Source organism: Sycon ciliatum, chromosome 7 (assembly GCF_964019385.1).
Source record: "Sycon ciliatum chromosome 7, ocSycCili1.1, whole genome shotgun sequence".
NCBI lineage: Eukaryota > Metazoa > Porifera > Calcarea > Leucosolenida > Sycettidae > Sycon > Sycon ciliatum.
Window position 1 is genome coordinate 24769302 of NC_088649.1, and position 20000 is coordinate 24789301.

Sequence of the window (20000 nt, forward strand, 5' to 3'; positions counted from 1 at the left end):
GTCAACACAAAGGGACCGAGCTAGTCGCTTTTGTCGAGCATCGACATGAAAACAAGGGACTTTTACTGTTGGACTATGTTCGGGATTGCAGGAGGTAAGTGTGAAAGACGAATAACTCTCCATGCTTTACGGGGCATATTTCACCGGCTTGCTGCCATTGCAACACTCCTAGGACAGTTTGTGGGGGTTCTCAGCAGTTCAAGCAGGAAATGAAGCTAATCTTACCTCTGCCATCATGGTCTGTTCCGAGTAGCGTTCCAGGCACATTCGCGATCGATGGCCGCGTAACGTGATGCAGGAAGCGTCATCCTACGTCACAGAGCACGCGATCTCACCGTGCATCTCGCAATAAAATTCAAAAACTGCGCTCAGGCCTTCAGTCACTTTTGCATCAACAGTCGCACAAAAAATTATTGGTGGCGCAAGGAGAAGCTTGTCGTTTGGAGTGACAAGTGATCACCGCTGCTTTTCCTTGTCAGAGTCAACACTACACTTCGTTCTGCGGCCTTGGGAGTAGTGTTGGAGTAGAAATTGCTGAGGAGACGTCGCGGAGTGGCGAGCTTTCCTGCGCAGGTATGACTTTGGCCGTATTTCATCGTGGTCGAGTGGAAAAATTCAAAAAAGTTTATTTCAAGAAAACCCCAAAAGGAAGATGGGGGACATGTCCTCAGCGCTAGAAGAGGTGTTCTACTATCTGCCGGTGTATAGTTCTGGCCAATTGAGGACGTAGCTGGCTGTTTTGCCAGCGCTTGTAAATTGGCTATTTTCAAGACGATCATTTGTGGCGTCAGGGGGTGATGGACCTCGTCTTCTGGGATGCTGGCGTGGCTAAGCGGTACTGCTCCAGGAACTCATCTAAGGTGAGGCAATGTTGGCTTGATGGAGTTTTGTTCATAGGTTGTTCGTATCCGCTGTGGCGTGACTCGTTTCTAGACCCATAAATAATGTGATATTTCGGCCATTTTTGAGGGGTATGCAAATTTCAAGGTTCCCTTCAAAAACTTTTTCAAGGGCTTTGCATAATCGATCCACACCCCAAAGGGAACTTACCTGCAAATTTTGAGCGAAATCGGAGAGATCCACTTGCACACATACTTTGGTATTCTCAGACATGCTCTCTTAAATAGTTGTACTCGGATGGTGCGTCAATTTAATTATGGTAAAAGAGGAGAAGGACAATAATTATGTTACGAGCTATGACTAGCTATCCACCAGGTATTTGGTGTTGTTTGTTATTGCTGTTGTTCATTTGTGTTTGTGATGCTCGTCACGTGGATTACAGTACAGTGCATCAACAATGTCACAAGAACTTGATTTTCAACACTAGCCTGTGAGATCAAGAGTGTCACATACTAGTACCTGTAATAGTATTGTTATTCGGGAGATTGAAGTTGAAGACACAACTGCAGCTGAACTTATGGTTGATAAATATGGTGTTAAAGACACACCTGGCAATATGGCGGTAAACATACGCCTGTCCACACACGCTCTCTAAGCTAAAAAGTTCTGGTACAGAACTTTTGTTCTCACCACCACCACCATCAGTTCGCGCTTGGCGCCTCGTCGATGCATGGTTGGCGGTATCCGACATAGCAGGCTGGTACATCAAGTAGCGCATGGCACATAGAAGATGACACAGCAACGACATAGCTTGATTGCGACGTACGTTTTGTCCCCGTTGGACTCATCAGGCAATCTTCTTCTTGGATGTCTTCATATGGAGCTTGACTCGGGAGAATGAAGTTGAATACACCACTGCAGCTGTACTTATGGGTGATGAATATGATGGTAAAGATACACCTGGCAATATGGCGGTAAACACACACCTGCCCACACATGCTCTCTAAGCTGCAAACTTCTGGCACAGAGCTCTCTTTCGCACTACCACCACCACCATCACTTCGTCCTCGCTGCCTTAGTCGCCGTTCGCTTCACTAGCCCTGCACGCTGCATGAAGGACTGTGCCTAGTCCTTCTGGTGCCACCGTACTTACGGAGCAAGCGCTTGTCTTGGTGCTCTACCATATCCATTCCAGCACTCAAGACAATTGTCCGGTTGACAACACCACCATTCTGTCCAAGTTTCACTTTTATAGTCAGACAAAGCGGACTCGATGTGATCTGGCAACAGAGTTGGCCGCCCAGGGTTCAAACGTGGAAGAGACCTGACTTGTTCAGGATGGCCGCATTCTTTCACCTTCGCACTGTATCACTTTTTGCAATTACGAACCGTGCTCTCGCCCATGTCCTCGCCCAGCTCTTAGCTGAATTTTTGCACAGCACTTTTGTTTCCGTACTCAGCGGCATGTCGTCCAATACGAGCTCTAAGCTCATCGTCATAATGGTTCTGCTACCGCTTTTTTCTCGACTGCACGTCCTGCACAACTGCTCGAGCCACGACTTTATTTGCAGCCAATATTTCGGCTCTTTTCTCGTCGTTTACCTCCGAATTCGGATTGGGAAGTAGTAGATTGACATCATCGATAATGATAGCATTCTCCTGAGGCTTATCGCCTGCCTTCTTCAGCCAGGTTACAAGAGACATTGCTTTGTTCGCTCGCGAAGGCGTTACTACTGTAAAGTACCGTTGATCCGCCCCCCGCCATGTCGCTTCCCAGCTGGGTTTTTGGCAGGGGGGGGGGGGGGGCGGGAATTAGATCAAGGCTGTCAAGTGCAGTACGATGTACAACAACGTAGAGGATCAGACTCAATGTGCTGGATTGTGCACATTTTGATCCTGGATTGGCGAATATTGTGTACAGCAGTGCATGCGTCGGTTCAACATCGTACTTCGTTGCATACGCCGAAGTCGCTTCACAAGGAGAAAATCGACAGGGGGCGGGAATTAGAGAGGGGGCAGATCAACGGTACTTTACGGTACTAATACTTCTCTCTACTCAGGATCCTGGCCAACAAAACAATCAGAAGCTCGCTCAAAAATGTGAAACAGAAGACACTGGGACCGGGACTCAATCGAGTCGAGTAGCGCGAAGATGACCCGAAAAGTCCAGCACTACTACTACATGACGCGGCTTGTGCTTCAAGTCTACACAGTACATGGCCTGCGCACCACATATGTACACAGTACAGGCATGAAGAATTACAGAGCACAATGTACATATACGACACATTCGAGTCAGTCCTTGCACTGAACTTTACATGGCGCGAGTTCGCGTAGCTCAATATTTACGATTCGGGGCCTCTCGCAAAATTCGCAAACATTTTTACATCGCAATAGTTACCGTATTTTACCGGTTGTAAGTCGACCCCGGTTAATTTATTAGGTCGACCCCCATATCCGGAGGTCTCAATTCTGCGTTCTAAACTTTTCACCCAACGAAGCCCTACTAACCACTACCTGCTACTAACACATCAACAAATCATGTAAACATTCCTTAAAGGAGGGTATCACATCCCAATCCTTGAAAAAGGCCAATAAACTGGCAAAAATGTGTACACATGGTGCAATCGTGTAAAGTAACAGAGTTAGGTATAGAAGGAAACTAAATGAATTTACCGCTGCCACCAATTATGTAGCACCATTGCTACCAATGTAAGACAGGTGGGGTCGAATCTGACAAAGTTGACTTTAACCACCGCTGCCACCAATTATGTAGCGGGCCGCAGTCTCTCTCGGTGGCAAAAAATGCACAAGGGTCTCGGTGAACACACTGGTATATATTACACATTGAACTGAAGTGAAATGCAACTTTAACTGACAATGAAATTAACTGACTGGCAACAAAAGAATCGTGAGCAGCAGCTTTAATGCACAGGCAAACTCCGTACACTAATGCACGGGGATACGCTACCGTACGGGGATATAGTAACGTACGGGATATGCTATACTCTACACACTATACGCTTTGAAGTCACCAGTGTGCCAACGCTACAATGGCAGTGCAGGTCATTTGTTGTAAGATACTGATAGTTATCGCTTATAAGTCGAATCCCGGTTGTTAGTCGACCCCCACCCTTTCTACTTCTATTTTTAGTCATAAAAGGTCGACTTACAACCGCAAAATACGCTACCCGTTTTACAATACATCGCATATCAAACGGGCAGTTCTGCCCAATATTACCAGTAAGAAGTTCAGGTTCCTGCATGAGTACAAGGGCGGTACTGCGGAATACAGCGAGCACTGCGATAGCGGCAAGGGCTGGATGAACAGCGGTCGTGACCGAGTATGAGTAACTGAAACGTGTTTCCCGTGTGCACCCAAGCCAAATAGATAATGGTTTTGCCAAAAGATTCATGACATGCACACCAGGTGCCATGCATTGTGTTTTGGGATTGTTTTCTGGTACAGTACTACATAGTAGCACACAGTGCTTTTTTTTTTCTCGTGGTGGCCATTGACATTGTCGACTGGTCATCGGGCATTCTGACTGTTCTGTTACTCCAAACTATTCCCAGGTCATGATCGGAAACCTCGTCAAATTGCACTGGTCCTACATATTGCCTCAAGTCCCTCTTCTGCTTTAGTTATTTAATTAGTCAGCTCTTTTTTTGATAACAATCGACGAGGAGACAATAGTCGTAAAATGGCAATAAATAAGATAAATTGTGCACTCATAACAACAGTGAAATGAAGAAAGTCAAGTTCCATAATGTTTTCTTGTGACTGTCATCAGTGGAATGCCGTCATATAAAAATGTAAAAACTAAAACACACTTATATACATGTAGCTAATATGGTTTCAGGTAGAAATACAGCAGCTAACAAGTACAAAAAGCGAAGTTTGCACCTTTGCGATGTGTGAATATAGTGTATGTGAGAAGGGTAGTGGCAGATGAATGTGATACTGTAGGAATGAATTTAATGGTGCGTGTGTATTACTTAAAGAGTGTGAGTGATACAACGTTTTCTGTCTGTTTACATAGCACAGGGTCCCGAGTACGAATATACACAGCTTCCAACACCAGCAATTGCTTGAAGAAACGTGGGCAACGAATAATACTAAACCAGGAATCGTCAAACACCTTACGACATTCTGGACTGGACACCAAATGTTTGTACACTTCCTCTTGCCAACATCAAACTCCTCCTCATCACTACTCTCATCCTCCACCTCCACTCCAATGCCCCCGTCCATTCCACCGTCCTCGTATCCGCCGTCATCAGTCTCCATCTCCTCGTGACACTGCTTCCCTCTCCTTGATTCGTTCTGTGCCGTGCTTGTGCTTCCTCCTGTGTCTCCTTGCTTTGTGTTCTCCACTTGTCTCAGCCGTGCCTCTGCTACTCTCTTGCTTCTCCTCGGTTCTGCTCTGTTTTCAAGTTGTTCCCCTTCCGTTCTTAACGCCGTAGCAACATGGTTTGTCATAAACATTCTTTTTGAATGATTGCATTCTCTTGCTGTGTGGAGGCTGGGACAGGAGGGCGGCTTCAGTGTCAGCGGGGCAGATGTAGGCAGCTGGTGTTGGACCTGGTGGTCATAGCCACTGACAATACCATGCTCGCTGTGATTTCTGGGGCTGGTAGAGGAGATATTGCGCTGTGGCAACATAGAGAGCAGCTGCGGAGGACCAGGCAAGCAGTGCAGCTGGTTCGGGCAGGCAAGCGAGGCAACAGTACGGCGGAAGGCCAGGATGGTTAGGTGTCCACCAGGGTCGAAAGACTCCAGTGCGCGGCGCTGAACATTGTTCAGACACTTGAGGTGACTCTGCACAGCTCCGATCCACAAAAGAGGCGCATACGTGGGCGGCTCTGTTCAGGACCACAGACTGTTGGCGTGCACGGGTGACTATGGAGCGTAGGTGATCGCTAAAGGTCAACTTGGCACCCATCTTCACACCAAGGAGGGTGATGTTGGTTGTCTCAGGTACTAGTGTGCCATCAAACAGGAGAGCGGGGAGATCTACGCCGGCGCGTCTGAGGGTGGCTGTCATGGCCTGGGATTTGGTGGGTTCAAAAAATCACTTTCGATGTATGGCCCCACTCGTGCAGTCGGTCAATGGACACCTGCAATGACTGCGCAGCGACTTCTCGGGTCTGCTGGGAGGTGACTAAGCTGTGCAAAGTCGTGTCGTCTGCACAAGCTTCCAAGCTAGTGCTGTCAGCGAGAAAACCTGGCGTGTTGTTGACGTACGCCAGGAAAACCGTTGGTCCAAGAATACTTCCCTGGGGGACTCTAGTGGATGTCGTGTACGTAGTTGACGTCCGCCCTCCAACGAGGCACTGAAGGGAACGGGTGTCCAAGTACGAGGCCGGCCATCTCTGAGGCAAGCCATCGGTGCCTAGGCTACGGACCTTGCGGTGGAGGCCGACATGTGAGCCACGATCAAACGCTCCTGTGATATCCACAGCAAGGAAACAAGTCGCCCCTCCACAGCGCACAGCGCTTTCCCAGGCAGTTTGGAGAGCTTGCAAAGCGTCCGATGTTCCGAGGCCTCCGCGAAATAAAACTGGTGTGGCGTGAGAAGATGGTGGTCCTCAAAATAGTTTACGATGCGTCTGTTTACAAGAGTTTCCATGACTTTCGAGATTATGCACAGTAATGATACAGGCCTGTAGTTCTTAAGGTTTGAGCGGGAAGATCGCTTGTGGGTTAAAACCATGTTGGCCGTCTTCCACACCTTAGGTCGGACTCCAGACCGGACGCACTGATCTCTGTCTCCATTCCCCTGTACACTATACCTGTACAATGTCCTTTATCACTTTTAACCCTTTGCTCGCCCACCCAGCTTCGCGAAATCCCTTCTGGCACTCTCTTCAAATCCCAGATATCCCTGCTGTTCCAGAACTCTGTATGTTCCTGTGTCTGCTCCAGGATTGTAGGACAGCCGGGTGCACGTGTACCTGGCGCAACCATTTCAACCGGGTGGGAGCCCGGTACACATGTACGCCCAATGATCTAAAGGCGAATGGATAAGCCGCATTTAGAAAAGAGAGGGCAGGAATTAGAAAATTATGAAAGAAGAAGAAGTATCTGACACATACAACGATACAAACCATGTAGTCAGTCCTTTCAAAGTTCGAAAGTGTAAAGTACCAACCGGGTCACAGGTGACCCGGTACTATATTTTCAACCGGGTCCAAGCGCCGCCCAACCGGATGGATTACCCGGCTCACCCGGCGCTGGAGCAGACACTGTGTACGTGTAGTGACCACCCTGCCCGTACACATTGTCACTGATCCCTGCCCACCCAATTCTTCATCACTCTTTCTCCTCTCTCACACCATTATCTCTTATTGGTCACTAGGGGACTGTGAGAATAAAGTTTTGACAACAACCACGTTATGAATTTGCAGTTGAAAGCCCTATTTGAATAAGGGGTCGTCGCAAAAGTTTTCTGTCGTCCCTGAAACATCGTTCGTTTCGTACTTGGACCCCCTCCCCTTCCTCTGAAACGAACACAGCTTGCTAGGCTGGACGACGAAAATCACATGCATATACATGTCGTATGTACAGTGTCGGTCGACTTGCGATTTTGGCTCGCACACCCTCCCCCCCCCCCCCCCAAATGAATCATGTTCGTTTCAGGGACGACAAAAAACTTTTGCGACGACCCCTAAGGTGACCAGCTGTCTTTGATGATGCGGTACAGTACATGTACCGCATCTTTTGCATTGCTATGGGAATAAGGCCGCGTTTACACGAAGACGAAATGAAATGAAACGAAACGGAACGAAAACGGGCTGGCCTCGAATCGTTTTCAAACCGTTTACACGGGATCGGCAAATCGTTTTGAACCGTTTACATGAAAATGGACAACGGGCGATCAGGCTGGAGTTAGCACGTGCTGACTTGGCGCAAGGGTCGGAAGTAACACGTTAGTTGGAGTTGGTACGTGCTGATGGTCGCAAGGATTGGGTATTTCCCGCGAAATATACTCCAGCACGGGATGGTTTCCATGACCGCTCTCCGTGTCCAATCGTCTTCACTGTTTTCACCGTTTACACGAGAACGAAAACGTTTTGAAAACGTTTCAAAACACTTTGACGTGCGTTTCCATTTCGTTCCGTTTCGGTATGGTTGTCGGTATGGTTGTCGGTATGGTTGTCGGTATGGTTGTCGTGTAAACGATAAAAGTAAACCCGAACGAGTTCGTTCCGTTTAGGTTGTATTTCGTTGTCGCGTAAACGCAAATCGTTTTCAATCGGTGTCAGCTATCGTGATCACATAGTTACTACATTCTCTAATCCGGCAATTGTTTATCCAGCACCCTTGCAAACCTGCACACTTTCTGGCAAAACGGATTTTTTTCACTTCATTCTCTACGCTTTAATCCGGCACTTGAATTCCGCCTCCAGCAGCGATTTTCTGCAACAAATCACTCAAGTTTGAAGAAGGGCTGAGGCTTCCTGCAGCTTCATCTGTGACCCTTTTGCATACTAGGTGACATAATTCGCATGTTTTTGGCGCTACACTCTGCGTATATACTGCTCTTGTGTGGCTTCCACGGTATTCATTGTTATTACCTGACGATGGCCAAGTGCCGAAACGTAAAAATAACGGAACTGGTTCGGATGTGATGTGCAGCGCTATGGGAATGGGTGTGTCAACCCGAATTCTTTTCACAAATCACTCAAACTGCACATAATTCGATTTTCTAATCCAGCAGTTGTACACCGCATACCGTCAGCTAGCATTGTAACATACACAACACATGTAATATACACTTGGGATATTCCCAAATGTATGTTACAGAGACATGCATTCCACAAAGTACTTGGGGCGCGTTTGGTTGGTACGAACTAGAACAGGATTCACCAGAACAGCGCGTTTGGTTGGGACTGCACCTGTTCTGGGTCGGCCAGTACATGTTCTGCTTGCTCCGGCCTCGAGGCCGGAGCAGACCGAGCAGTTTCACTTTTTCACAGTGAAACCTGGCGGGAACATCGATTTTGGTCCCAAATGATCACGTGCATACGCTTTTGGGTTGGACTCGTCGTACCGTACAAAGTGACCATGGTGACCCATACACATTAATTTTTGAAGAATGCACCAAGTTTGGCACATTTTTCCACAAAAATGTGCTCTGTTTCTGGAGTAGCGTTTGGTTGGCATGAGGCTGCTCCATGTGCACCAGCTGTTCGATCCTGTTCTAGATCGTACCAACCAAACGCACCCTTGGATTGACACAGAAATCACTACGTTTTGACGTACGACACACACATGTATGTTAACAGGTGGGCCGGGTTGGAGGGCAGGATTTGATAATCCAGCACCCTTGTTTATCCAGCAGAAAATGCCGTTGCAAAAGGTGCCGGACTAGAGAGGGGCGACTGTACTCTGGATTGTCATTAAAGAGTGAGATTCGTGTTGAAAATTGACTTACATTAACTGAGCGTTCGTGTTATTCTCAAATGCTGAGGCACTGACATTCGTCACACCGTTTTGGATCACCGAGCTAGATGCAACAAAGCAAACAATGAAGCGATATTTTATACAAAAACAAAGGACCAAGGAACTACAAGTTATTCTATTCTGTCCACTAACACCATCAGTTACTAAAAAAATCAGCTCGTGCGATAATAGTGCACGACACTGACCGACGGTATTGACGTTTCACAACTAACTGGCTAACAGCTCTAGCACATCTTGGATGCGCACTCCAACAGCCTTCCAACTTGGAAAATTCTAAGTTATAGAAATGACATAAGGACGGGAAGGTGAGCGCAACCAAGATAAGCACGAGCTGAAAGTCTCCGCTGTGAAGACGTTGGCGGATGTTCATGCATTTCGATGACGATACTGGCAAGACCATTGGACAATACGGTCAAACCACGGTTCAAGATGGCTCAGTACTCTCTCAGGTTTGTGTCTAGTTGTTGCACTTTCTGACTGTATATAGAATATAGTTACAGTGGTGAAGAAATACTCTTAGCTCGTATCATTATGTCCTTTTCATGTCCTTTTCATTTCTACATTTCTTGTTGGTTCAACCCCCGACTTTAATATACATTATTCCGTTACCTTCGGTGACTTCTTTCACTTGTGATTGATACCCCTCCCCTTCCCATTACTTCCCATTACTATTATCAACACATGTCGCTAACATATATAAAAGGAGGCGCCATTGCCTGTTTGTGGTGCGCACCCCCCCCCCCCCCGCCATCATTATTATTATTATTACAAAAAAAGTATTGTCTACGCATGCATCTACGCAAGAGTCACCACCAGCCAATTAGGACATGTGTCAAAGTATTGAATGTTTTCGTTCCCTTCTTGCCAAATACTACAGGGAATGATGGAAATAAGCTAAAAGACTACAACTATAAGGAAAAGAAGTTCAGAAATATATCACTCCATTTATGTGTAGAAGTGACACGAAAAAATAGATGTGAAGAATCAACAAAACAGCATGTAAATCCAATAAGTGACAAAAACGTAGTGACAAGAAAAAGAGAGAAATATCAAGAGATCTATTTCGCACCTTCAAGACGAACAGTGCCAAACAACTGCAAAGACAACACATTCTCCTTCTGAACACAAAGCTCAGGGTCTAACTTACGTATGTACAAAGCTTCCAACACGGCAAGATGTAACAAAGACCTACCACGCGACAAAACAGAGAATACATCATCGGAATACCACTCACGACAACTAGCACTGCCCGACAGGTGACACTTGATTGCCGAGGTACCGTTTCCCTGACCCGACGACTTGGCCGTTGTCACCTCCAATATTGCCGCTTGCAAATCTCTCCCATTACGCCCTGCGTCCCTGCAATTCCGATTGCCTCGGTCGAGATCTGTGTGCTGCTCCACGTCCAGTCTGTCCTGCTTCCGTGGTCTACCTCGTTTCTTCACATTAACCGTTGTTGTCACTTCCAGTATTGGTTCTTTTGATTCGTCATCAATTCGTCTGCTCAATTGACTTCTGGTGACTCGTCCGGGGCTCGATTGTCCAGATGTCAGTTTCGGTGGTTTCCGTATCGGTCTCTTCTTCTTGTTGACTGTTGATTGGGTTGGCTCCAGCCCTCCGCCCGACGAAAAGGAGAAGGCGTCGGCAAGCGTATCCACAGCGGACTTGGACAAGTCCACCTCAGACACAGACTGCACTGGACACTTTGGTGGACGACCACGCCGAGGTCGAGAACCACGTGCAGCTACAGGGACAAGATTCAATGGTACATGTTGACGAATCCGTGCGCAGGACAGACTGTAACCACTGAGCTACTTCTAGAGTCCGGTATGGTCACGTGAATCCTTTCGCGCGAAATTTGCATATGCAGTGCTATTCAAACCTGGTGTGAGATAAGCACAGAGGTACGTCAGTATGATTTCTCGGATCCTGTTTCTTTGCACGACAACCCTCCCCCTTGGGGGGGGAGAGGGTTGAAATCAACCCTGGGCGGAGCTCCAACCCGGGTGAAGGGCAATGCGTCATGTAAACACGCCATTCATTGTGTACATGGCGGCTTGAAATCTCCGTCAGGCGAAATTGCTGGTCAGTCGGCGTTACGCATTTTTTCACAAAAATTTGCGTTTCACATTTTTCACTGCACAACGTCATCAAAATAATGCTTCGCGTTGATCGAGCGAAGGATTTTTTTCATCTTCTTTCTAAAATATTTTTGAAATTTAGTAGTGGAAGAGAGAGAAAAGAGATAGTACATGTAGTTGGAAAGTAATTTGTTGCTGCCAATGATGGAGAGGACGAGGAGAAGCGACCGGGGGGAGGGTTTTTATAGGCGACTTGCCAGCCCCAATGTCGACCTTCGCCAGTGTGCGAAGTCGTCACCACAACCAGCTGCGCCGGAGGAGTATGCCGTGGACTTTGTTGTCGGCTGCGGGGATGGCAATGTAAGTGTGAGTTTCTCTATCTCAGCAGAGATGTTGATTTCCTGTTTACTTTAGTTGCCACCCGGCTTCATTGCATGTTTGAATAGGGAAAGAAAGAATTCCTTTTGAAGTGGAAGGGCTTTGGCATGGAGGAAGCTTCGTGGGAACCTCGTCACCACCTCACCCCAGAACTTCTGGCCGAGTATCTGTCCCCCGATGCCCCGCCAGCGACAGCCATATCAGAATTTGCTTCTGTGCTGTGTGGGCGCATCAATGCGTGTCTATCGTCGCCCCATCCCCAAACCTTTGTTGTCCCTATGTCTGGTCCTATGTTTCGTCATTTGTTCCCTTGTACTGACCCTGAAACTCCCTCTTCCAAGTATTGTGTTGTCCATTTACCTAGCTTGTCTACTTCCCATTTCCCCCCATTCATTTTCATGCGTTTGAATACTCATGGGCAAGGGACGCAAGTTAGGTCTATGTCTGTTCGTCATCGTCAAAGGGAACAGAAGACTGGGTATTGCAGTGGACCAGACGTGATATAGTTCCCCAGAAAAGTTTATTCATAGAGGAACTGTCTGTGCACGTTGAGAAAAATAGTTCTGGTTTTGTAAAAAATATTTTCAACAAGGAATCATGCAGCATGATTTTTCGTTATAAAATCAGCTCCTCAAACTTCACCTTATCTGTAATACTTTGACAAGCACTCGCACACCAGAAGTCATAATTTCATTTTATTTTTACGATATATTTTATTGATGGGCACAATGCCAGTTACTGCCGCGGTACTCTGCGTGTCACTGAGTGCCTCTTGTCACGGACTATCGCATCACCATCGTGGTCGGCCGCTGATTCCACAAGTCCTACAGACAGGCAGGCAGCAATATAACATATACACCATTCATTCAGATTATTTCAAGTTACGCTGCGCAACCCAGGTATTAGCCAACAAGTACACACAGAATTTGAAGTAAATTATATCCAATGTCGCACTTCGTGTTACAATATCAAAGACGCACACTGACACATGAAAGTACACAAGCCCACAACCAGAACAGAGTGCAGGGAAGTTAGTTGCATGGTCCTAATATTATCGGGGTGACTGTCATGGAATGTAATCAACGCCCCAGCCGCAAGACAGAAACAGTTCTTACATTATATTTGATGAGCACAATGGCAGTTACTGTGGTGCGTTCCTCTGTGTGTAGTGCCTCTTAGCACGGACTACTGGATCACCATTGTGGTCGGTAGCTGATTCCAGGTCATGCAGGCGGCGTTTGGTTGCCAAGATATCGACTGCGGCATGATGGCGATTTCAGCTTCTGTAGAAACTTTTGCTGTCCGAATTGTTTTTCTCTGCGCCCTGTCCCGAGAACAGCTTCAGACTTCCATATTTTTTAGCCATTCCTGGGGCATGATACGCCATCGAGTGCATATACGGAGTGACTCTGGCTTTGAAGTATGACTGGTGTACCGGACCCAGAGCCGTAAATTTGTTAATAAACGCCTTTGCGCTTGTGGACGTGTCAGTTGCGGTAGAGCCATGTTTGCACAGTTGGTCATGGACGCTAATGAAATTTATCCACAAGTCCTACAGGAAGGCAAGCAGGAAAATAACATACACATCATTCATTCAGAGTATTTCAAGTTTCAGGTTTCGCATAAATGTTAGCACCACCACCGCATTTCGCAACCTAGGTATTCATGTTACAAAATCAAAGACGCACATTAATACATAATTGTTATGGAATTTAATTAACGTCCCACCCGCAACACAGAAATAGTCCTTGGCTACACCACAAAAACTGATTTTATCCAAATTACAATCCAGGTGGCCAAGGACTGCTTGCATGTTGTGGGTTTGAGCGTTAATTAGAAAGATATACAGTCCAGCTTCAAAGTTTCCGAAACGTCATGCCACTAAATGCCTCTTACTGGTATAGCATTTCAGTTAAATAACAGTAGGCTAGAATTTAAGACGATACTTTCGATCTCTAATGCATGCACATGGGAACCATACCTTCACTGCCACTGCTGTTTCTGCATCCATAAATGTGGGGAAGTGCTCCGGCAGCCGGTCGAGGAGTTTCTTTTTGATGCAGCCATCGATACTCGTCCAGTCCAGACTTGAAGTGTCTTGACCATTCTCGTTCTTTTTAAGCCATATCTTGAAAGGAGTGTATACGTGTTCTTTGATGGTTGCCATTATGCACTTAACCTTAGTGCCCAACTGTTTCTTTTCCCCTTGTTTTTGATCCTCCGCCTGCGCAGTGCAGATTATGCAGCCAAGTAGTCTATCCACGACACGTAGCAGCAAGTGCAGCTCATCCAATACGACATTTGTCAAGTCAATGGTGAGTGGTGGTGCTTGGTGGCTTCCTAGTCGTTTGTCTGTTGTCTTCTCCTTGTAAAGTGTTGTCATGTCAGTATGCGTCCTTGCCATTGGTCCGGTGTTGTAGAAACTGATGTCTTTTGTCATGTCATGTCGGTCTTTGTCAGCCACCTTGCACCACACACACGCATAGCGGGCGGATGCCTTGTTCATGCCCATTGTGAGCAAGAGAAACTTATAGTCCGCTGCAAAGACTATGTTCAGCCGAACAGTTTTGTCTCCAATTTTCACTGTCGGGTCCTGTGAGAAGATATGGAACACAGCAATGCAAACACATCTCCTTTGTGCATTCACTGTGATGTAATTTAAAAAGCTAAACACATGCTGACAATAGCAGTGAATGAGTCCATTACCGCTCTTGGTTACAAGTTTGACTGCACTGCTAGTAATACAGTAATACTGCTTTTTTTATAACCCTTTTTTGTCATGATTGGAAGCTGTGGCCTTAGTAAAAAAAAAAAAAATACAGTTATACAGTAGCATGAGGTACAATCTTAAAAATATGGAGCCCAGTTACGCCCAACCTGCAATACTAAGAATGACATTCTCCTGCCTGTTAATCTAGTGACAAATAAAAGCAACAACATAGATGCTGCAAGTAGGTTATATTGCTTACCTTGATAAGGGCATTGATTTCCGTCCACGCATCCTTGAACCCGTCCCTCAGTGTCTCGTACGTCTCCGAGCCTTTGAGGGCAGCGAAACTCATATGGCTGCTACTTGCTTGAGTATTTGTAGCACCGAAGAGAATGCAGTACGTCATCAATACAAAGCTTGATGTGATGGAAAACTGTGCTCCATCACCACTGATCTTCACTGTCACGGTTTCATTGCTTGGCTCCTCAATGTTGGCAGTCGCAAACAGACGACATATGTCATCAGCCTATAATGGGGCTAACTCCATTCTTGTTCCCTCAAATGGTTCAGGCAGGCTCAGGATATCATATGAGGCATTCATTCTTCGTCGATAATGGGCAACCATGTATGACCGTGGCATATTGTTGTACAACTGTGTAAATTCGTGATACAGTTCATCACTGCCTGAAAATTTATCTAAAAGGAAGAGAACCTTTTTGATATCGGTTTTGGACTGTTCACTGAGTTTTTCATAACGGTCTTCAAATGTTGCTGCTGTGTTTGCTGCGTTTGGTTCTGCATCAATGTTCTCCTTGTCGAAGGTCACCGACACATTCTCAGCAGTTGCTGTGCAAGTAACATCCATTGATGTTAGGCGGAAGCCGAACGATTCCAAGAACCATAGTGCTTTTGGAGCTATATTCTGTATTTCTTTCTTTTTTCTCTGTTGCTGCCTTATTCTCAGTTCATGCACTGGCTTTCCCGTGTTGGCGAATTCCGTGAATTCTTTCGCCTTTTCTGTTAATTGTGTTTTTTGTTCGGCGTGTTTCCTCTCCTCAATTATCTGTGCATATAATATTTTTAGCTCCTGCTCTTTCGCTTCATTTAGTTTCTTTGCTGTGTCCAGTTGCATGGTAAGAGATTCCATCTTATCCCTCGTCGAAATGATCTCTTCCGCACAGATAACCATGTTGCATTCTCCATTATATATTCGTTTTCTCTTATCTCCACCGGTACTCTTGCAATACTTTGCAAACACCTGTACATGTACACATGCCCGCATGCACATACGGACAAAAGAGCCTTATGAATAGATGGCATGCAAATCACCATTATTGTTTCATTCACTGTGGCCCGCTTCTCTAAGTATGTTATTGTTCAATTTGAATCACGGCACCGGTGTACTGCTATATGTGTGCATGCCCTCGTGTGTGTGTGTGATGTGTGTGCGTGCGCGTCTGCACATCCAGTGCATTTGCAGATTTGCGTGCTTCTCTTGTGACGGGCGTGTACATGGTGTGTGTGTGTGTGTGTGTAGGCGCGCGTCTGTGTGTGCACATCCAGTGCATTTCCAGATTTGCGTGCTTTTCTTGTGACAGGCGTGTATATGGTGTGTGTGCTCGTATTTGCACGCGCAAGTCTGCACATCCAGTGCATTTGCAGATTTGCGTGCTTCTCTTGTGACGGGCTAGTATATGGTTTGTGTGTGTGTGTGTGTGTGTGTGTGTGTGTGTGTGTGTGTGTGTGTGTGTGTGTGTGTGTGTGTGTGTGTGTGGTGTGTATGTGTGTGTGTGTGTGTGTGTGTCCATGTAGTGCGTGTCTGTGGGTTCACATCTGGCCTGAAGATAAATGCAATTAATCTTACCCTCGAAATATTCTTGAATAGTCTGTCTTGCAAAGCTATATTCTTTTTATCCAGTATGTGGCCACCTGTTGCATTATAATGACATGAAAATGAAATACATGTAGAATGAATAAATTTCATTTGCCCTGTTCAGAGACAAGATGAATAGAAATACATTCTGACTTACAGTTCAGTGTCTTGTTGAGAGCAGCTATGTACTCCGACCGTGGTGTGGTATCTTCATGGCACGTGTGCCAGTGAATGAGAAGCCTGTGGGGGATGTGGACGTTTCCCACAGGCTTCCCAAGTGTCATGCCGCTGCCAGCATCACGAAAGGCACAAAAGAAAACGATGGAACAAATCAGTCCTGGCAAAGCCAGGGGGCAGAGATCTGTTGCCATCTCAGCGGCATCCATCTCCAAAAAGAACTCCATCTTCGTCTGGAAAGGCTTGAAATACTCCATTTTCAACCGGATTTCACGGACTCGCGCTTTCTCGGATCGATTAATTTCCTGTTGGAACAGTTGCAGGGCAGGTTCCCGCCACTATTTCAACAGAAGATGGCTCCAAAGCATGCCTGGAACAAGCCATATCGAGGTTGCAAGCCACCCCTCTCAGCCAAAAATACGACGAAATTCGAAATTTCAATGGTTGAAGATATACTATGAAGAGAATTTCGAAAAGTAAATTTCGCGGAGCGATCGCTCACCCTACGTCATTCAAACTTTGCAGGATGGTTCAGACCTACATGCTAGGCATAGAACCACAGAAGATGATGCCATAGCTGACACACAGAGTCACACACACACAGCAGATTCGTGTGCACAGATACTAAATTAGTGGACGTCGTCATCTTCTTCCCGCTGATCTCAAATGTACGATGACGTGCTATTTCGCCTGACGCGCCCGGGTTGAAAACTCTGATGTAAACAAAGCCATACAAATGTAGTCATTGACTGCGTTCATTCTTCGTGCCATATGCACCACAGTCCATAAGCAGAATCGGCGCTGCAAGACATCGCAAGTCATCGGTAGTGAGCCATCTCCTGATCTGTTGCGCATGTGGTTCGAGTACCAAACCTACTACAAAGCAGTACAGAACGTGCCCATGAGCTACGACAGGTTTGCCAATTGAATTCTTTGTTTCTTCAGTAGTTCAAGGTCTTTCGGTGATGGCCACTCGTTGCCACCTTCACTGGAGATCATCAAACTACTTCTACATATTTTATTGCAGTCTACAAGCAGCAAGCAATAGTGTCGAAATTATGCTCCCAAGCGTTGATGAAGTCACAAGAACTTGCCAATTGCAATGTATCCATCGTATTTTTATTTGTTTCAATTGTAGTTGTCTCATAAGTCTCACAACAGTCAAGCAGATCATCCGAGAAGGACGGGTTGGTATGCTGACTTATTTGCCACCTTGAAGCGACTACAAGAATGGCGAATGGACCTCCTCTCTAGCTTCAATTTTAGAAAGTTTAGGACAAATATTGGTTTGGAATTTTGACAAAGTCTGGCTCCAGGCACCGGCGATCACCCGCACGAACGGTTCACAAACCACTTTTGGTCAAAATTCTACGGGATCTATGTGGGGGCAAATCGCAAGAGTTGGGCAATGTCCAACTTTGCCGCCGGTCCCTTGCGATTATTTTCCATATGATTTTGTTAGGGTTGGTTCACATAAGAAAAATCAGCGCCGCAAGACATCGCAAGACATCTGCGGTGAGCCAGCCCCCAATCCGTTGCGCATACGGTTCGAGTACCAAATCTACTAAAAAGCAGTACAGAATGTTTTTTCAGTAGGTCAAGGTCTTTCGGTGATTGCCACTCGGAGCTGCCCTTTACTGGACATCATGAAACTACTTTTACACCTTTTATTGCAGCCTAGTAAGCGGTGGTGGTGAAATTATGCGTGCAAACGGTGAAAAAGTCACACAAACTTGTCAATGTATCCTTCGTATTTTCTATTAATTTCAATTGTATTTGTCTCATAAGTCGCACAACAGTCAAGCAGATCATCCGAGAAGGAAGGGTTGGTATGCTGACTTAATTTGCCACCTTGAAACGACTGCAAGAAATGCGAACGGACCTCATCTTTAGCTTCAATTTAGGATGAGTTTTGGTTTGCAATTTTCACAATGTCTGGCTCCCGGCACCGGCGATCACCACCTCGAACGGTGCACAAGCCACTTTTGGTCAAAATTCTTCGGGATCGGCGCCGGGGCAGATCGCAAGAGCTGGGCACAGTATGATTTTCCTACAACTGCACTGCTTCACATAATCGCAACGCGCAGTGAGAGGTTGCAAGATGCCCACCGCCGGTGACTCCCGGCGTGTACCGGAGATATGTGAACCAACCCTTACTCTCATTTTTTTTTCCCGCTAAAGTAGGAGTTTGCCCTGTTTCTATGTGTGACCCTGTGGTTTTTTTGTGGTTTTGGTTTTTGTGGTTTTGCCAATTGCCAATATGGCAAAACTGCCCGAATTTCTCCAAGCATTCAACACAATTTCAAGCCTGTTTCCTTGCACCACATAGGGAATATGCTTTTGTTTCCTTTGTTCCGACTGTTCAGAGTATACTTTGGCCAGAATATACAGCAACGATTACGGAGACATTGGAGAGGTTTCGGTTCATGTTGTTCTGCACTACACCGTGAAATTTCACGTCGGCGTGGCAAATTTTGGCGTCGAAACTCCCGTTCATGACGTGAGCTGAGGTCCACTCATGTTTGACGTGAACGCGAGTTTAGTTTATCTGCATCAAAACTTGTTTCATTCGCTTCAATGTAATTGGGCTTCTAGCCTGTGTCTACTTGCGAACTCAAACAAATATACATACATGCATACATATGCAGAGCTCACTGACTTGTCAGTTTGAGCACTCTGGCAAGGTACGTTCGGGCCTGATTGGAATTTTTTATTTCCATTGCTAAATCTGGTTCGGCCTCATTTCCTCTGTGCTGCGCTGACGAGTCCACAAAGGACGAAACAGGTCTGTCCGCAGATTGAGTACATACATACATACATACATACATTCATTCATTCATTCAAAAGGATCAAATGATTAACCCCATCATTGAATAGTGTTCAATTTTAAGACTAATATGGGCACAAGTGCTGAATATTTCCTATTGCTGATTTGAAATTTGTACGTTGAAGCTTTCAAACGACAGACAACGTAGAACTCACAGCCATGCAACGTTTGGGCACGACAAGAGAACTCCGTTGCTACATGTACACATTGCGTCTCCACAGGCATTGGAAGGTTCACTCCAAGCTAGCACCATATAAATCACGGCCACCGATAAGAGCTGCGAATATCCAAAGGAAATGACCAGATGCACAACCAGAACAGAACAGAAAACGTTACGGCTCCTGCTAGAAACTCAAAAATACAACACAGCAGTGTTATAAATTACCTGAACATATTTTGTATACGTACACAAGGATGCTAAATCTGATTTTGCGGACAAGATGAGAAAATGAACGCTGAGGAGACAGAGTAGGGACAACCGAACCAATAGGTATAGTCTATATAAATCAAACCTTAATATGCCAGGAAAAACCTCTAAATAATTGGGCATTCCAATTATCCAACCCCAAGGAAATATGCCCATTTCAAGTGAGGTTTGAATTACCAGACATTGTTATGTTGAAATATTTTTTATAGAAATCCAC

At 46.0% G+C, this 20000-nt stretch overlaps 1 protein-coding gene and 1 long non-coding RNA gene across 2 annotated transcripts in view; one reads left to right on the forward strand and one right to left on the reverse strand.

Annotated features, from left to right (window-relative positions):
• The window catches only part of LOC135821739 (leucine-rich repeat-containing protein 15-like), a 120944-nt gene that overhangs the window by 89154 nt on the left and 11790 nt on the right, over positions 1 to 20000 (reverse strand). The window contains exons 2-3 of the mRNA XM_065334737.1: positions 19512 to 19633; positions 9282 to 9353 (exon numbers count right to left, since the gene is read on the reverse strand). Of these exons, the coding sequence (XP_065190809.1) occupies positions 9282 to 9353; positions 19512 to 19633 (194 nt within the window). The remainder of the gene's footprint in view (positions 1 to 9281; positions 9354 to 19511; positions 19634 to 20000) is intronic.
• On the forward strand, positions 11585 to 15866 carry LOC135820626 (uncharacterized). Its single transcript, XR_010554145.1, has 3 exons — positions 11585 to 11757; positions 14002 to 14084; positions 15301 to 15866. It is a non-coding gene; the product is annotated as an uncharacterized LOC135820626 (long non-coding RNA).